Source organism: Athene cunicularia (assembly GCF_003259725.1).
Source record: "Athene cunicularia isolate RWA chromosome 1 unlocalized genomic scaffold, athCun1 chr1_part2, whole genome shotgun sequence".
In the NCBI taxonomy this organism is placed as follows: domain Eukaryota; kingdom Metazoa; phylum Chordata; class Aves; order Strigiformes; family Strigidae; genus Athene; species Athene cunicularia.
The window spans coordinates 59304500-59322801 of NW_020799092.1; the positions used below are offsets into that span (position 1 = coordinate 59304500).

An 18302-nucleotide genomic window follows, 5' to 3' on the forward strand; every position below is an offset into this window, starting at 1 on the left:
ATGGTGGTTTTCTGATGCAAATGAAGGTCAACTGAAAACCACTGCACCGATCTTGCTCCTGACCAGCTGCACCACTTTTTCCTCCTCTGAGAACTGGGATCTCCTTGGAAAATTTATTCATTTTCACTATGATTGCTCTTGGTGATTATGACAAGGCACTTGCTTCTCTGCAGAGATCTCCTGTATAAATCAGTATTTATACAGTCTAAGGAGATTAGAGGAGTCAAAGACAAAGAGGATTGAGTGTCTATTTCCACCAAGGCCCTAACTTATCTAAAGTATAGCAACTGCAGAATTACTCAGCTTGTTCAGTCTGAAGTGTTATCTTTCTTTCCCCAAAAATAAATCTCCATGGACTTGGTCCTAAGCAGAGAACCCTAACAGATGATGCAGACTGAACGCAGTCTAGTTTTATGCCCTTGCTGTGTTTAGCATATTCACACCAGAGAAACACAATATTTCTGGTTTTGACAGAAATTCTTTACCGTACCTACATGCAGCACTGCCATCAGAAGGAGCTGCCAACCTGTGCTGGCTGGAAGAGCTGTGTAGTGCAACACCCAGTGCTGCCAGTGGATGCAGCAAGGCCTTTGTCAGATGCTGTGAGGAGAACTGGTCTTGATGTAGAGATGCGATTGCAGACACCTAGACACTCTGCAGAGGGCGTTTGGTGCCGATCCTTCAGTAGATTAAGGTTCTTTTACATCAGAACAATCTTGAAGTAATACCTCTACAGCATATACCCATCCAACTGAGATCAGGCTCTGATTCTAAGCCCTATTATTATAAATTATAGCTAAAATGTAGTAATTTTTATCTTTAAGAGAGAAGACTAGAGATTATGTAATGTTCTAAAAAGAGTAAATGCCCCTGATGAATTTATATTAGCTTGCTTATTGACAGCTAGATCTTGTTTGCTATTTACCAGATGTTGCCTTTCAGCAATCTCCTATAGCAAGCTCATGAAAAGTTACTATTGAACTTCATCTCAAAAATAAACATTGCAAGTAGAAAAAAATTGTGCACAGAAAATAGGTGAAGAAAAACAAAAATCGAGACTATCTTTAGTCGATACCTTAAAAGTCAGAAGGAATACTTGACTAAATGACAATGATGTGCCATCCTGAGATCACATTACAGTCACATGGTAAATGTGGGAGGAGGAGGAAACACTAACAGAGTTTCAGCTGAGGAAGGAACTACTGGAGATTATCTTGCATTGTCATCAAACCCCATATGTAAATATCCAGTAATGAGTTTATGGATTCTCAGGTTAGAAAACTGTTCAGCTTCAGAAATTGAGTGTGAAAGAGATCCAATCTTGTGTTCAGTTATTCCAGTGTAACCTGAGTCAACTCCATCTAAATAACTAGATTTATTTGAACGTGTACTTTCAAAATTAAAAAAGGTTTATTGAGGTTATAGGACTGCTGTTCTCTTAATGAGCATAACTAACACTAGAAGAAAATGGAAGTGCAGGAGTCTCCATCTTGATGTCTTGACAATTGGATCTGCTTCTGGTATCCAAAACTGAACCAGGACTTCTGCAATGGATTAACTGAATTAAACTGGGAGGGCTCATTATGCAAGAGTTAGCCTAGTTTATTGTCTTTCTGTCCTTACATTTTTATGTCACTGAATATTTAGCTTTAATGTAAAGAAAGATAATACCTATTTCCTATATAAGAGATTAAATTATTTAGCATATATATGATAGCATATACAAAAAAATCCAAACCTTGCCTCAATTAATTTTTCTTCTTAATTTGAATAAAGAAGTTTCTCTAGAAGCAATCATAAATCTTACCTCATAACGTCCTTCCTGAGCTAGTGGTTGTAATGAATGTGTCAAGATGAAATTACTGTTGCCCATAAGGAATCTCATCATTTAATACTTTTATATTGACACTAATACTTGGTTTAGATGTCGGAATCAACAGAATAGTTTTTCTCCTCCATCAGGGCCAAAGCTTGACAGCCTGCCAGTGGCTTGGATGTAGATCAGGTCAGGTATGCTCTGATAAAACACACCTTGGTGTTTCAAATGCTACTCTGCTGAACACAGCATATTTCATTTAAAATACTTCATATTTTAATTTTCACTGTCTTCAAGATTAGTTCCATCCATGCTTTTGACAGATCCATCCCAAGGCAGACTTTTGCAGCTGGCTGCTGAACAGGAGAAGAGAACCCTCCAGTAATGCTCATTTTACCAGATTCCAGGCTCTGATAGCTTTTGGTTTACTGGCAGGCTGTTTTAACTTTTGGTTTGTATATTGAGTTATTTTCAGTTATTCAAACCACATATGTACATGGTAATGTAGTGAGCTGGAAGTGCTTACTGGCTTCTCTAACTTACCTTTTACTGAACTCAAGCTCTGATTAAACAGGGGTCACTGTGAGGTGTATAGAGGACAGCACAAACTGTTAAAATTTTCCAGGCAACAAGAAAAACAGAGATGGAGAATAGAATGAAAGAAAACAACAGAGGAAAAGAAAACAAAGAGTAAGGAAGAATAGGAAACTTTAAGAATTCTTAAGCAGTAATACTGTGATTGACAGTAAAACATATTATTCTATAGTTGGGGAGTGGTGCACTGAGAGCAGAAAGAGGTAGATTTTGGGTGTGTTTTCACTTGGCTGACTACCTTCTGGTAGATGCAGTGTAAACCCACAATTTTGCATTTCTTTATATGATTTGCAGTGTTCAAATCCCTGTAGCTGCTTCTGAGTGTAGTTGCTGGTCATGGATATATTTGCAAATTCTGATTTATGTTTCAGTTGTACTTCAGGAGGAGGAACTTATCCAAAGCAAAGTTGTCAAACCTGAAAGAGTTAATGATGACTCTATTTCTTTCATTTGCCAAAAAAAAAAAAAAAAAGTTTAAAAAAGTCAAGACCTGCAGGCGGTGGAGCCTTCAGAATCTGAAGGCATACAGTGCTGCCTTGTGCAGGATGAGGACAGCCTGAAACAGGCACTGAGAAGGCACAAACTGACCCTATTCATCTGAAACCAGGCTCTGCTAGAGTAAATGCTAACACTGTTAACCATTTCAGCACCAAGTAGAGACATCAGGAAAAGCAGGATAAGCTGGATGCTCTCCATTCTCTGTTTATCAGAATGGATTTACCACTTGAACAGGCCTGTATATTTGGGGAAAAAACGTGAAGTATTCTCTCTGTGGTTTTGGGGCTCCTTTACCAGGGTCACTGGCTCCATCCTCAGCAACAGTGTGGAAACCTCTATTAGAGCTGAGGATTCAGTGTTCAATCTGTTTTAAACCTGGGAAGCTAACAATTACAATTACACAATTCTATCCCAAAAGATAAAAGTCAAGCTAATCCACATCTGAGATTCTCTTCCTTTCTTCTACCTCCTTTCTTCCTCTTTTATTGTCAAAAGCCAAAGGCAAGTCTTTCACCATATGAAACAAAGATCTCTTAAGGAGGAATAGTTTAAGAGACTGGCTACACATTAAAGCTTTTTAAAAACAGCGCTGTGCAGACCTCTCAAAACTAGCTCCAGCATTTGACAGACTTGTCACCAAATTGTCATCAACTACCAGGAGGCTGGATGTAGATGTACTGCATCGCCTATGAGAGTTCCCTGTCCTTTCAACTTGTGGATGCAGCTTCAGAGTGCCATCCATACGTAGACATAATTTATATCATAGACAGGTCAAAACCTAATGTTAACCCCCAGTTTAATCCTACAAGGCTTAATATAAGTTTATGACTGATATCTGTTAAATGAAGCCCTGAATGAGAAATAGTTTACTCAGAGGTCACAAAGACATGTAATGATCTGCAAGAGTATCTTTTTATAGATGAAAATAGCAACTCAGTAAAACCTCACTATATCAAATAAAGATGTCTGAGCCAGCATTATCTCATGTAGGAGCCTCCTGTGTTTTGGCAAGGGGACAGTGCTGTTGTCTGTTGGCAGAGTCTCATGAGCTGCATGTAGGTAAGCCAGTTTTAACTCAGAAATTCACACTGCAGTGCTGATACTCTGGCCACAGGTCTCACATAGATTGATGAGATTTCTTTTTAGTTCTGCTAGCTCACAGAAAGAAAGACATCAGCTCCCTTATTTGTAAATACTTTCCATAAGGAGAAGGACTGTTAACCTTCAAGTTTTCCAGTGGATAGATTGTGCAAAATGAATGAGACTTAAAAGATCAATTTAAAAGAACTGATCATCAGAAAAACAAAAGATAATTTTCCTTTGCTCAGGGGAGAGCTACTAAATGGAATAAGACATTGAAAGGACTGATAAGAACAGCCAGCAGAAATTTTTTCAAAATAGCGGAAGGAAAGAATTTAGAAGAAAAAATGTGAAGTATAACTGCTGGCTACAGTTAGAGATGGGATACCTTCTTTCCTAAGCTTTTGTGTTCCCTGTACAGCACTAAAAACACTAAATAGATTTTATTCTAGCACACATATTAAATCAAATTGGAAGCATATCTTAGGTAAGAATTTAGCTCTCTGGTATAATAGCTAACAGGCTAAAATCTATTTCTTCACTTAAATAGCTGTATTGTCTTCAGTAAGGATTATCACATGCATATCCAGCTGCTATTAGATCATTTTATTCCAGACCATATATATTCTGGAGTCCCTTGTGATAGTTATGATATTCAACTACAAGCTATTGTTAAACTGTATGTATTTTGCATCTCTTTAAAAAGATTAGGTTTTCAAGACCATAATTATTAAAAAAATATAGTTCTCACTTTACTATCCCAACCTTCAAAGTTTAGTCAAATCTAATCTCTTCAAGATCAAGTTAGTCATGGCCATGTTTCTAATTTGTGTATTGTAGCTTCCTTTATCAAAGAACAATGGGCTAAATTCACTGTGGATATAAATGAAGACACTTGATGTAAGCTAAGGATGGAATTTCTCCAACTAGACAAAAGAATGAATGCTTGTGGATTTTTTGCATTTTGTTTCAGAAAGAAACCCCAACTTTGTAATCACACAAAAATAATGGATAAAAAATTAAAAGCCAGGAAGCAAAATAAAAGCTTTCTGTTTGGCTATAAATGATCTACTATCTTAATTAATAATGCTGCCACTAGCACTTTTACTAAACACTCTGAGAGTTGTGTAACTCTGACAGGTCAGATTTCTAGTTGAAGAAAATCCCCCAAAATACTTCAGTCAAGATAATAGTATTCTACTTTTCAGTAGTAAGAGGCCATGATGCAAAAATAAAGCTGCAGTGCACAAGGACAGAAATCTTTGACCTCATCCTTGAAAGAGTCTGGGACAGCTCCAGGCACATGGAACCTGGCACCCCAACTAACATGATGTAGGGAATGTGTTGCCCATAGGAGACACAGCACTGGTTCTAGTGCTGTCATGGACATATTGAAAGTGTCAGGGAGTCTTTGTCCCAGTTTTTACTGCCTGAAAACCAAAAACTGAACATACTGAACCTAGTATCACAGGGAAAGCATTTAGCCTGGCTTTCAGGTGTTAAATGCAGTACATGGTGAAATACAGCTCTCCTCCTGATTTGTTGATGAACCTTTAGCCCTCAACATGAGTTTGAAAATTTGACATCTGCTAAGCATAGGTGTTAAATGACTCCATCAAATACAAAACAGTAGTGGAAAAATACAGTTCCTGAAGCATGAGACAGTGCATGTAGGGTACTGTTGAGTTTTAATGATCCACATCATCTGCTCACATTGACTTCGGTTGAGGTTTTTGGGGAAAAGGAAACGTTGGAAAGAAAAGGAAAAAAAAAAGAAAAAGAGGCGTTATCACAGAAAATGCCTGGTACAGTTCCTCTGAATCATATTTCTCAGTGCTATTAGGAAAATGGACTTGTCACTTGTATTTCCAGCCTGCCAAAGAGGGATATTCTCAGGTGGAAGACAAAAGAAGTTAGGACATTAAAGGTCTACTTCAAGGTTCCAGTTTGCCTTTGTAATCTGGACAAATCATTAGGTCAAGGTTCTTACGGAGCTGAGGTGAGCCAGCTTCCTGCAAGCGGTTTGCTTTATAGTTTCTCCCCTCCAAAATAAAGGTAATACACAACCTCATCCATATAGGTTACCATTTTCCTGAGGCAGAAGGGTTGCAGCCTAGAGACTCAAGGGTGTGTATGTGGGCATCTGGCCAGCATTGCCCTGCTTAACTTTCAAGTGTGTTGCCACACTGCCTGAAAAATATCTTTATCTGAATAGAGACCTTCAGAAACTAATAGGTGGAGAAGAAAGAGCTGAGCAAGAGAGAAGTGCAGAAATTGACAATTTTCTCAGGTAGGTGGGGAGTTCCCCATCCAGGAGACACAAAAATCCACAACTTTCTACCATGGAAGAACCAGTAAGGCCATGGGTAGCATCTATGTTTCAAACAGGCTTGGGTTTAAATGTTTGGTTTAGTGCAGGCACTTGAAAAGTGCTAATTTCTGTCCTGAGCACTTCACCAACCTGCTGGCTACTCGAGTCATGGTTTCTTCACTTCTCTGACAGATGTTCCCCTTAGAAATATTCCTTGGAGCAGAGAATGAAGAAAGGAGATTGCTTCTACAGCTCAGTCGCTTAAATCAGCCGTGTTGCTACCAAGGCCAAAGTCTCTATTTCTATATTAAATTACTAAAAAATGTTAGAACAAGTCCAGCAGGAGAGTTAAAAACCTTTTCACCAGTGTATTTATTACCACAGTGGTTATGCCTTTATGATGAGATGTTGAACCACAAAATTCAAGTCTCAGCTACAGATCAAGCAGAGCTGGACTTTGACTCTAGCTCTTCCATCCTAGAAATAACAGAACTTAAATTTTTGATTCATCAGAACATGCACAAACATGCCACTGTGCTAAGCCTGTATCTACTGGCAGTCTGCAGCCACTCTAGATGTGCTCTCCATACACACACGAGACTGGGCCCAGCTAAGGAGACAAACTAATCTTGAGCAGGTTTTGCCTTCAGTCTTAATTCCAACACAGTAACAAGAAGATGATCTCAATGTTTTGGGAGTTTTGTTAATGTCACCTGGCAAAAAAAGCCCAGAAGCAGCTCAGTAATGTATATGAGAACATCAATAGCAGTTAGGTGCCCATAGGGCAAATTGGATGTATTTGTACTGTGGCTCACAGATCCTAGGAGAGATTTTGAAGACTTGTTCTTTAATGAATTTGGAGAAGCTACTCAGTTTCAATAGAAACCCACATTTCATAGAATCTAGTTTGCTTCTGAGTGACGTGAGCACAATATGACAGTTTTACCATGCAGCCTAACATTTTTCTTATGAAAAGATGTAGGACAACATACATAGAAACCTCTACATTGTCTTTAGTAGCCATTCCCAGAGCTGCTAGAGCAGCAGCTGTGGAAGCTTACATCTGGGTCCAGATGACAGAACAGGGGCTGAGCAAGTCACTGAGGTCATTTAAGGGCAGAAGGTATTTAAGGTTGGATTTGGGAATTTATCTTGGAAGGAGTAAAATAAGATTTCTTCTAACTGAGCAATATTTTTCAATAATATATTATTTGTACTTTGGCCTACACAGAGATCATATTTTTGATATGGGTCATGTAACATGATCTCCTTGGAGGTAATAGAACTTATACTAGAGTTTTATGGGTTTTCATTTCTTAATGGGACCAGAGCTGGGGTGATCAGTGTTAATGTGTTAAAAGTTTACATACCTGAAAGGTATAAGGCTTTCCTACCTCACAATCTGATTTTCCAGTCCATGACTCTTCCTTTATGTTGATCACCATGCTCTTCATGTTTTTCTATTTCATGTGAAAAAAATTAAATCCCTGACATAAACATTTCCAAATATTCATTCACCAGTCTATTAAATGTGCTCTTGATAACAGAAAAATGTCTTACAGAATTGGATTTAAAACAGACAGAAATGACTTCTAAGAATATTCAAAAGCAATGCTGTACCCCATCTTTAACAAAAGGAATAATTTATCATGACACTTAAATGCATTAACAAGCCATGCCTGCATCAGAATGGCTGCAACAATGCAAACCTGCTAATGTGGGATTAGTTTAACCAATTTAGAAAACAGAATAAAAGGGTGTCTTGCATGTCCAATTGCTATGGAGGTCCAAGGCAGGGGGAAGAAATAGCTGTGAAAAATGCTCTTTCAGCAGCAGAAAAGGCAAGATTATACTATGTACAAAGAAGCCCCACAAGGCTGGAGAAAGCTCCACCACACAAGCAGGAGGATGCATTTCCAAACACAGCATTACTGATCTTCAAATTCTACTTTCTCCAATGACTTGTTAAATCTCTTTTTTTTTTCTGTTTTTTTTTTCCCCCCAGTACGATTACTATACACATATTGTGGAAATATTCCAATGGAGAAGCAAACTGCACCACTCTGGAATACAGAGCATTTAACCTGGGAGCAAGCAGCAGTCCTTAGCAGAGTTTACACATACCCACTGCAGACTGGAAAGCTGGAAGCACCCAACATCCAAGTCAATGGGGACTTTTCCTGCCCTGGTGCAGTCTTGCACCTGAATTAGAAAATTGTGATCATTTAATATTCCCAAGTAATTTCTCTATTTCCTTTTTGGGGAAAAAAAAGATAAATGTTTCCTCCCACTCCGCTGTTCTTTCCACAGGTCCTTGAGTCACTGTTCATGCAGTGACTGAAAAGGCAGCTGAGAGAAACAGTTCAGCAAGGAACAAAAAGGGAGTTTCATTCCCATTCTTTATACATATTGGCACATAAAAAGTACAAATCAAAATGCAGTGATGGGAATATGTATTTGAGGAGACACAGTCAGTACAGTGAGGAGATTTTGGTTTTACCTTTTCACTTTAATCCCTTTCATAGTTTATTGAATGTAATCAAGCAACGTGAAGTCAATGAAGGGTTTATAAAGAAGGGACAGTTCCCCTGTGTTCAGAAGTGATTGACCATGTTACAAAAGTATTTCAAAAACTTCATTAATTTAAGTCCTAAACAGAAACAAATATTTAAATGTGCTTAAAGCAGATTGCTTTGCTAGAGTCCAGCGTCTGATTCAGAAGTCAGAAAAAGAACGCAAGGCATAAATATTTGGCTTCATATTCAGGTAAATTAATTTCAACTGCTTTTCAGTTGAAATTGTTATAGGTTAAAATGGTGAAGAAAAAGAAGAAATACTGTTTGCCCAAGCAGATACAATGATAAAATATATTGTCCAGAATCTAAAAATAAAAAATAGACTCCTTTCCAGAAGTTACAGCAAGTTCTTTAACATATTTAGAGGCAGGTATTGGGAAGTAAGACTACATCAGTTACTACCACTTAATTTAAAAGAACTGCATGTGATTTTACTTCTGTACATATTATTGTAATTGCATTAATTTAATTAGTATTAAAATATAAGCTATTTATAACAAAATCAGTTCCTTAGTACATGTCTACACTTCAGCCTGGTGCCCAGTGTAAATATGAGGCAGTTTGCCTGCAAAGGACAGCCTGTCTACTTCAACTAAGAAGTGGGGCAAATAAGCTCTGCTGGTACAGATAGGCACTTTCCAGTCTCAAACCTGGCTTGCTTCAACTTTGGATTTTACTATATCGCACTGTTGTTGGCAGAGTTGACATACCCTCATTTTAATAACTCTGCAGACAGCAAGAAGCCATCAGCAAAACACACCATGGTTCTCAAAAATGGCTTCAGAGTGAATAGCAGTCTCTGTGAGAGCAGCACAATTTATAATCGGAATACAGAGTCCCCATAATTAATATTCATGTTACATATCCCAGAATAAATCGGAGATGCCAGTCTGATCCAGAGCCCCCTGAAATCGATGGAAACCCTTCCACTGACTGCAATGGGTTCTGGGTCTAGCCTCAAGCAGACAAGTGTGTTTATACCTTTTTTATAAAGAAGGAATTCACTCTCCACATGTTTCAGTCCCTCACATTTATTGTCAGCAAATCTCTGGCAAAAGAATACCTTCCTCTGCAATGGGACTCTCACTGAAGCCAGTAGGAGCTATATATACAGAGACTGAGGACATAATCTCAACGTAAAACCAATAACAGATTGGAAAGAAACTTGATTTTGAAAGCACGCAAGACAAAATTTAGTGAGAAAGCAAATCTTTCTTCGTAAGAAGTACAGAAGTTAAGAAGGAAGTTTTCAATGAGGCACATTGAACCTTTGTATTTTACATTAAAAAAAAAAAAAACCAAACCTCATGTAAATCTAATACCATTATAACCATCTTCCTTAAACACTGTAATTATAGCCTCAAAGGGTAAGTACACAAATGGTAAATTAAATATGGCCATTTAAATTATTTTATGCAAAGCCAAGATTTTTTTTTTACTTATTAAAGGAATTTAATACTACTTTTAGGTGTCCTTGTTAAATGCAGATTGACAATGAAGTTAAAGAATAAAACCTCATTTATTTTTATGCTACTTTATAAATTTTCTGAAGTCCAAGTTCTCTCACAATATTGTACAGTAACTGGATTAAAACAACCCTTAAGTACTTTCCACCACATCTTTTACATGAAACAACTTCCTAAACCCACAATGTCTACATAATCATTTTACAGTGATTATCACGAAAATATTATGGAGATAAATAAAAGCGGACTGATACGGATTCTCCTCCCCAAACAATGAAATCCTAGCACCATACAAAATATCATGATTTAAAACAATGCTGGCTCTCCTTCTCTTTCTTTCATTTTAATAGCCAAACAGATTAATTTTCCAAAGCATAACTGTTAATATGCAGACTGGTTTCCACAGTAGTTTTCAATATTTTTTTCTTACATTTTGCTTCAAGAAGAAAAATATGAAGTAAAAAAAAAAAAAAGGTACAGGAAATAAAGTCCTAAGGTCAATTAACAGTGAGTCCCCACAGAGGCAAATGTGGACATTTCACGACGGATGGTACTGAAAGGGGAAAGCTCCAGTTCTGTGGTGTACTCATTGTCATTGTCATCACTTGTCACTGTTGAAGACTTTTGGATGCATTCTTCACAGCAGCAACAGCAACATTCCATAAAGGCCCGGCTGAAAGGTTTACAGAGACAGAAAAGAAGAACTGGGGTAACACAGGATTTAAAGAACAAAAGAAACTGACTGATGAGATGAAGGAGGTCCATAGTCTGCCGAGAGACCCCTGTGGACATGTAGGCAGTCACAATGTTGCAAATGTTTTCAGGAATGATGCAAAAGCCATACAAAATGGTCAAAGCCACCACTGTGCAGTTCATCTGACTTTCCAGCTGAATTTGTCGCTTGTTCCCCCTTGTGCAAGCCTTTTCTGCCCTCCTGATTTTCCTCGCTGTTACCAGGGAGCAGGTAATAGTGAAAAGGGTAGGCAAACAAAAATAGCAGCCAAAGTACCACCAGAGTCTTGCCCCATCGTAAGTGAGAGCTAACACGTAGATGGTGTCAGGTAGCGCAGTGGATATCTTCACCACACACCGCTCCCCCGGGGGGCTGCCACTGTATTCGGGGTCCTCCTTTGCCAGCTGGCGCAGCACAACCTCCGGCAGGGCCAGCAGCAGCGCGCCCACCCAGATGACAGCCAGCTTGGCTGTCGTCGAGGTGCAGTTTTCAATCATCTCATAATACATCTGCACATTGGTGGCGGCACGAAATCGGTCGATGCAGAGAGCGCACAGTGTGAAGGTGGTGACTCCAAGAGAGGCTACCTGGAAAGGAGGAAAGGGAATGCAAGTTAATATGGGTGCTACCTGGGAAATGAAATAAAAAAAAAAAAAAAAAAGCAACAAGAGTATAGTCCAATATTGGTGGTGAGTGGGAAAACTTAATCTCCTCCAAAAGTTCAAAAGTCCCCTGGTCCCCTGCTCTTGGCAGTCTTCTTAGAGATGGAAGATGAAGGCCTGAACTCACTCAGGCTGAAGAAATTAATTTATTGTACGTTGGATGAAGGCTCTTACTATTGAACTGTTCTCTGGAAGAACTATATAGTCTTTCAAGAGAGCTCAATTTGTACTCTGAAACACCATCCAAGTCTAGCCCCTTGACTGACAAAAGCAAAGAAAAACCTAGTTGAGGGGTACCAGTGTAGGAGACAGTCAAGAACCAGAGTGCCGAGAACCACTGAAGAAGCATCACAGACATAACTTAGCTTCCACTGTTTGCTGAGCTATCATCCAGCATGCATGCTAAAGGTATACATCCTTCTGGTTTTCTACCTACTAACACTTATTTCAGCTTGGCGTCATCCTCTCCTGGAGGTCCATGCAAATATTTGTGCAACACTGAGTGGAAAAAAAATTGAGGAACTAACCAATATGTAAAACTAAACCCCTCTCCTCCCCCCCATTTTTCTAAGAGCTGTTTTTCAGAAATATCAGTACCACCACAGGAGTTGAAATTTAAGCCAAAAGGAAGGAGATGGGAGAGTCTTCCTTCTGCAGAAGTATGAATTTATGCCCAAATCACCTTTCATCAAGCGTGCAGGGGATCATAACACTGAAACCTTTCATATCTACAAAATTTAGGAACCCTGTGGATTAGGCATCTACTAATTGAATAGGACCCAACAACTGCTTTTGTGGACTTCGGCTTTTAAGTGAAATTTTGATGTGATATAGGCACTTAAAGTCATCCTGTACTGTGAACTCAAAAAGATTGTATCTGAAATCTTCAGATTTCTAGAGCCTGTGCAAAACCAACCTTCACTATAATACTTAGGCTTTAATAATTTATCTTCGACATTTCATTTAGAAAAAAATCCACAGCAAAATCTAGTCTTAATTTCATAGCAAACATCCTGTGGGACAGTGTACTGCCGGCCAGGAGAAATGGCAGAAGTTTTGGTGTTTAAATGATTTAAAGATGGATTAGGCAAGGCTTCCAATTTTATACTGTAAGGAGCAAGTACAGAGCAATGCATATGTTCTCTAGCTTTAATAACCATCATTCTGTGCATGAATAGAAATCTTGTAGAGTCATGAAACAATTTTCTGTCATTTTATCCTGTTTATAATCAAATTTCCTAAAAAGAAATTTGCAAGAAGACTATATATATTTTGGCTTAATCCTATTTCCAATAAATTCAACTCCACTTCAGATTCAAAGCAGAACTCCCATTAATTTCTATCAGAGAAAGATTAGGTGCCCTGTTGCATTCTAATTCATTTATTTTCTGGGGTTTGCATGCTTGTGTTATTCTGAAAATGTGTTGATGCAAAAGAAACAAAACTACTAAATAGTATTTCTAATTAATTTAAAGAATGCTTATTTTTATCACAAATAAACCATGTCTGTGCATTTAACTGGGGAATCTAGAGTAGTATAAGGCAGTTGACTACAATTTTGCTTACCCACATTTGATGTGTAATGATATATTTAAATTTCATATAAGTAGATTTTAAAAAATACTTTGACTTCTACCATAATTTTAAAATAATCCTGTTTATGCATCTCTTGTAAAAAGTTCTGCAGAGACAGATAGTACAATTATGCACAATTATATCAATGTATCATTAATTTTGGCCTTCAATATTTAATGGCCATATCAGATTGCTAAAATTGAATAGCACTGAAAAATATTAGACACTTGGGATTAGAACTGTCAGGCATTGGCTTAGTTGGAGAATTCTTTGAAGCAGGTTCCTAAGAGATGGAATGAGTAAAATGCCATCTCTTACTAATTAACTCACAGAAATATTTAATGATGACAAAGCAGTACTGTAAACATTTTTAATAGGCAAACCTATTGATTTAGGAAGTTAAACGGTCTGACAAGATTCAAAGAAAGCTTGGTAAATATAGCAAAAAACAAAAACAAAGAAAAAAATATAGTTACAGGGAAATCTTAATGAACAATGATAAACAGGTAAAGAAAAATAATTTTCATATATCACTGCTGAGAGTCAGATTTTTAAATTCAAGCCTAATGACTTTGTTTCCAAAACATTTAAATGTGCGTGTAGTCTTCAAATTCCTTAGAGTGACAGCACAACCTTTAGCCAGAACTTCCAACATGAATTACAAAGGGTCAGGACGCAGCTCTATACAGTTACTGGAGATGGGGAAATAACTGAGATTGAGGAATGAATAGGGATTGAAATAAAAATCAGCAGAACAGAAGAAAGCCTGACTTATTTTACATTAATATTTTCCCTCTCAGCTCTTATGTGAGCCTCTCCCCCTGCCCCCAGTGTACATGCTTTTATCACTTTAGCATTTCATTGCGAACAGGCTGTTATACAGTGGCTAAGACATTAAAACTCTGCGGTTGTTAAGGCTGGACTAATGAAAGAAGACATGCCTACCATGAACAAACATAACCTAAGGGGTTCCTGTCACATTAATTGACCAGCAACCTGGAGGTTTAAGACAGTGAAATAGAGCAAGAGGAAACAACTAAGAACAGTGGAAGTCAGCTTTGAAAACTCCCGTGGATTTACTGATGAAACAAGTTAAACAAAGCCAGTGTTTTCTATTTTCTGTAGATTAACAGAGTTAGTGCTGCCATAGAAAAGCTTGCAGAAACCAAACACTCCCAAGCAGATGAACAGGGATTCACTCCAGCTGACTTGCTTAAAGGCAGTATAGCAATTTAAGGGTTTGATTACTCACCCCACATTGCAAACTACGAATAATAGCCAGCAAAATCAATGGGTGCTGCTCACAACCTATGTGGGCAAGAAATGAGACATGCATTCTGCATATTCACACAATTTCAGTTTAGGGGTGTTCCTTCACACCAGTCATACTAATATAATTAAGGCCAAGCTGAAAACATGGAGGAAACCAGAGAAGTTTCCTTTTTAATCTGTTAACACTGCCCTGAAATAACCACAGAACAAAGAGAATTCACCTGATGGGGAGTAGCTGAAGGACACATTAACAAATCCTAAAGTGGCAGAGTTTAATGGTGGTGTTCTTGTTCTAACAGCTGAGTTTCCGATATGCTGATATGCTGTTGCAATCTTAATTCAAACAACCTGGCAGGAAATGGAGCAAGGCAAAGGTGAGTCAGGCTCAGTAGTTTTTGAACATCACTTAGTTGTCTGACTTATGTACATATGGTCCCTATGAAGATTCTCCTTTTGTCTCTAGACATTCAGGATGACACGAGTTTACATCCTTCTCTTACCAGATGATCTCAGAAAAGTCCCCAAGTTTCTACCTGAATGATCACCAATCTGCTTTGAGGAGATGCCCACACTATTTGGGCAGAGAACTGCTGTTGACGGGATCACCACCTACAGCATACACACACAAAAGCAGACATTATTGTTACAAGAGAGTCTCTTAATGCTTTTTAAAAGCATTGACAGGGATGTTAGTGGACACTGTGATGCTCCTTTAAGACACTGCACAAACCTTTGGCCATTAGTTCACCAGCTGTCAGTCAACTGTGTCAAAACTCATTTAGGGAACTGAGACCAGAGAGAACAGTAAACTCATTAAATACTCAGCTTAATTGCATCAGTTCTCCTCTCCGTTCCTCCAACATACCCATTCCCCTTTCACAAACTTTAACAATTACTGAAATGTTCCCAGGCCTTCCCTGGCCTGTCCTACTTCTCCTGGCAGTGGTCCCACAGCTCTTGGCCCTGGCCTCTAGGAGCAGAGCCTCTGGTTGACCAGGGAAGGAGTGCAGATGTAGTATGGTGAGCAACACCAGTGGAAATAAGACCCTGAATTCTCTCTCACTGATATCTGCTTGACTAGATAAAGGTAATGAAAACAAAACCAGAAACAATATCAGAAAAGGCAACTTGGGTGAAAAGGTCAATGAAGATCAAATTCAGTGAGTGAATATATGAGAGGTTGGGTCACTCGGTCCAGTAAGATGAAGACCAAGAAGTGATATTGTTGCTATCTATGAACAAATCTATCTTGAGATACAAAAGTTATTTAAGGTGAAGGACAGTGAATGTAACAGAATGGGAATCAATCAGTCATGAGCAACTTGAGGCTGGAAATGAGTGGGACCATTAATCATCTCAGGCATCATGTTCCTGAGCATGCCTTCTGATGGAGAAGGGAAATAATGTAGACTGCATTTATAGGGAACAAGATAAAATAAAGGAGTTAAGAAGTGGCTGATTCTACCTGCTGAGGCTGGATTTTCTAAGAATAAATTTTATGTTGATAACACAGTTTCTTAAACTACCTGGCACTCGTCCTTCCTTTGTTACAAGACAGATTGGGTATTCAAAACATTTTCCTGTTTTAATAGGAAAGCTGAACTATAGAAAAGGTTGATGACTACTAGCCAAGCCATCTCCGAGTTCTCAGTGACACCTTGTAGACTCTTTATATCTATTGCTGCTATATCATATAAATGACTAATTTTTTCCTCCCACGCCATTATAGTCTATCATCTTATTATGGATGTTCAATATCCACATCAAACTCATAGCTTTAGAGCATGTTAATGCAACATACCATGGTGGCTCTTGCAGACTTGTCAGCTTTGCCTAAGATAAAGTTAGTACAGACTGCAATACTTTTTTGCACTACTCTACACTTACAGTACCAGACCAGTAGGAAAACTGGACTACCACACAATGAAAGGTCACCCCACTGCAAACAATTATTTATAATTGTTTATCTAGATTTCTGCTTTCTGTTTTTTCAATTAACATCCCCCCCTCAGCCCCTCCCACCCTGAAACCCCGACAGTCATTATTATAAAAGAACAAAATAACTAACTATAACATCTCTATATTCCTTACATGAAGTGGTATTAAACATTAATGGTTTTATGCTTTAGAATAAGTAAAAGTCACTGTTAAAACACTACTGTGGTGTGGCAGAAGTAATTCAGTATCTAAGGAGTACTGGGACTAGGGTACCACACTGACATTAGCAATTAGTTTCAGCAACCTGGATGAAAATCTATGTCATTTTAATTATCTAAAAGACAAGATGGTAATTCTGTAAACTGCCATCATGGAGATGTCCTACACATGTGGAACAACAGGTTTAATACAGTTGTTTCCTCTGTAGTACTATCAACATTCCTACAAGGGAGACAGAGCACGTGCTTTGCGCGTTTCTTCTGTATATCCTAAAACCAATAGTGTTCAGAATCAGAATCCACTTCCAAGAGATGCTCTTGAATTTTGTTGGAAGTGAAAGCCAGCTAGACCGCTAGGGCACTGGAAATACTCATACCACATGCTTATCCAGAGGGTTAGGAAAAAAAAAAATAAAAAAAATCACAAAACACAAATGATTTAATTTTTGTTCCTTTTCCTGTTTGAAATCTACCATGCTACCGTATAAGTAAATTTAATTTACTTTTTTTTTTTTTAAATAAAGAAATGAGTGCCATTCTCCACTGAGGATCAAATTCTCATCACATCAGCACACTACACAAGGGACTCCTGCACTAATTCTTAATATTAACAACATGAAACCACTGCTAAAAATCTGTCTCTTCCTCCTTTGCAGGAAAAAATCCTGTTATATGGAGAAATGACATCCCAGTGCTCAAGGTAAGGTCAGTGGTGCCGGGATAGGAGAAGCTGCCTTTTTCTCTCTACACAAATGTAACTTAAATATTCCTGATTCCATTTTAAACCTAGTTTGACACAAATTCATTTCCATACAGAAATGCCACATGCAAATTTTAAGCCAAAAGCAAATTTTTATGGACAACTTATAAGCCCCTAAGGACAGGGTTCGCAGAAGAAAGAAAGACTGACAGCCAAAATGGCAGTTACTATCATCATGCTGTTGATACCTAAAGGCAGAAATATAGTAACAATTCTGTTTTAAATAATTATTTATTGTGATGAGTGCTTAAGATATTCTGCTCAGGAAAAGACACATGTAGCCACTGCCCTAGGAAACTCAGTATGAAGCTTTGAAATGGCAAACCTGAGGATCTTTGTCTACAACCCAGAGGACTTACTGTAGGTTCAGGAGCCTAGCTCTGACTAGAGCCAAAGAAGAGACATAAAGAAGATGCTGCACAACAAAAGACACAGAAAATACAGATAATACACAGCTTTTATAAACTCCCATTAAAAATGTATTTGCTTCCCTAAAGTGAAACTTAAGATAAGGATCTTTTCTGACAGCTTTGGAACAGGTAGAAAACGGCCACTTTCTTTGTGCCTCTCACCTGCCTCTACCAAGTAAAAGAGAAGAAGAGGAAAAAGTTTCACCTCAAATTGCCCTGGAGGGTCCAGGGAAGAGAGTAATTCGTATTCCAGGCCAGATCAGTCCTTATGCTTTCCACTAAGAAAACTAATTGTGATGGCTTTTCTGAGCTGGAATTTACCCATCAGAAACAGGAGTGATGCCACAAATTGATTGCCAAAAGCACATGCAGACTGGGCATCAGATTTCAGGG

At 38.3% G+C, this 18302-nt stretch overlaps 1 protein-coding gene and 1 long non-coding RNA gene across 3 annotated transcripts in view; one reads left to right on the top strand and one right to left on the bottom strand.

Moving 5' to 3' along the window:
* The window catches only part of LOC113491524, a 26591-nt gene extending 15777 nt beyond the window's left edge, over positions 1–10814 (top strand). Inside the window, exons 2-3 of the long non-coding RNA XR_003400428.1 lie at positions 1341–1350; positions 10107–10814. This is a non-coding gene — a long non-coding RNA (uncharacterized LOC113491524). The remainder of the gene's footprint in view (positions 1–1340; positions 1351–10106) is intronic.
* On the bottom strand, positions 10376–14914 carry GPR37 (G protein-coupled receptor 37). 2 transcript variants are annotated; one of them, XM_026868504.1, is made up of 2 exons: positions 14805–14914; positions 10376–11661 (listed from the first exon to the last, which is right to left on the bottom strand). In XM_026868504.1, exons 1-2 carry the CDS (start codon positions 14829–14831, stop codon positions 10843–10845), a joined length of 846 nt encoding a protein of 281 aa, XP_026724305.1. In that variant the 5' UTR covers positions 14832–14914; the 3' UTR covers positions 10376–10842. The 2 variants fall into 2 exon arrangements, with proteins under 2 accessions (XP_026724305.1, XP_026724303.1); XM_026868502.1 differs by lacking the exon at positions 14805–14914 and adding an exon at positions 14564–14662.
* Positions 14915–18302: the final 3388 nt, after the last annotated feature.

Coding starts and splice junctions, on each gene's coding strand:
- GPR37 (XM_026868502.1), bottom strand. CDS start 14,647: ATGCATGTCTCATTTCTTGCCCACATAGGTTGTGAGCAGCACCCATTG. Junction 11,662..14,563: donor TTCGTAGTTTGCAATGTGGG/GTGAGTAATCAA, acceptor CCTCCTTTCCAG/GTAGCCTCTCTTGGAGTCAC.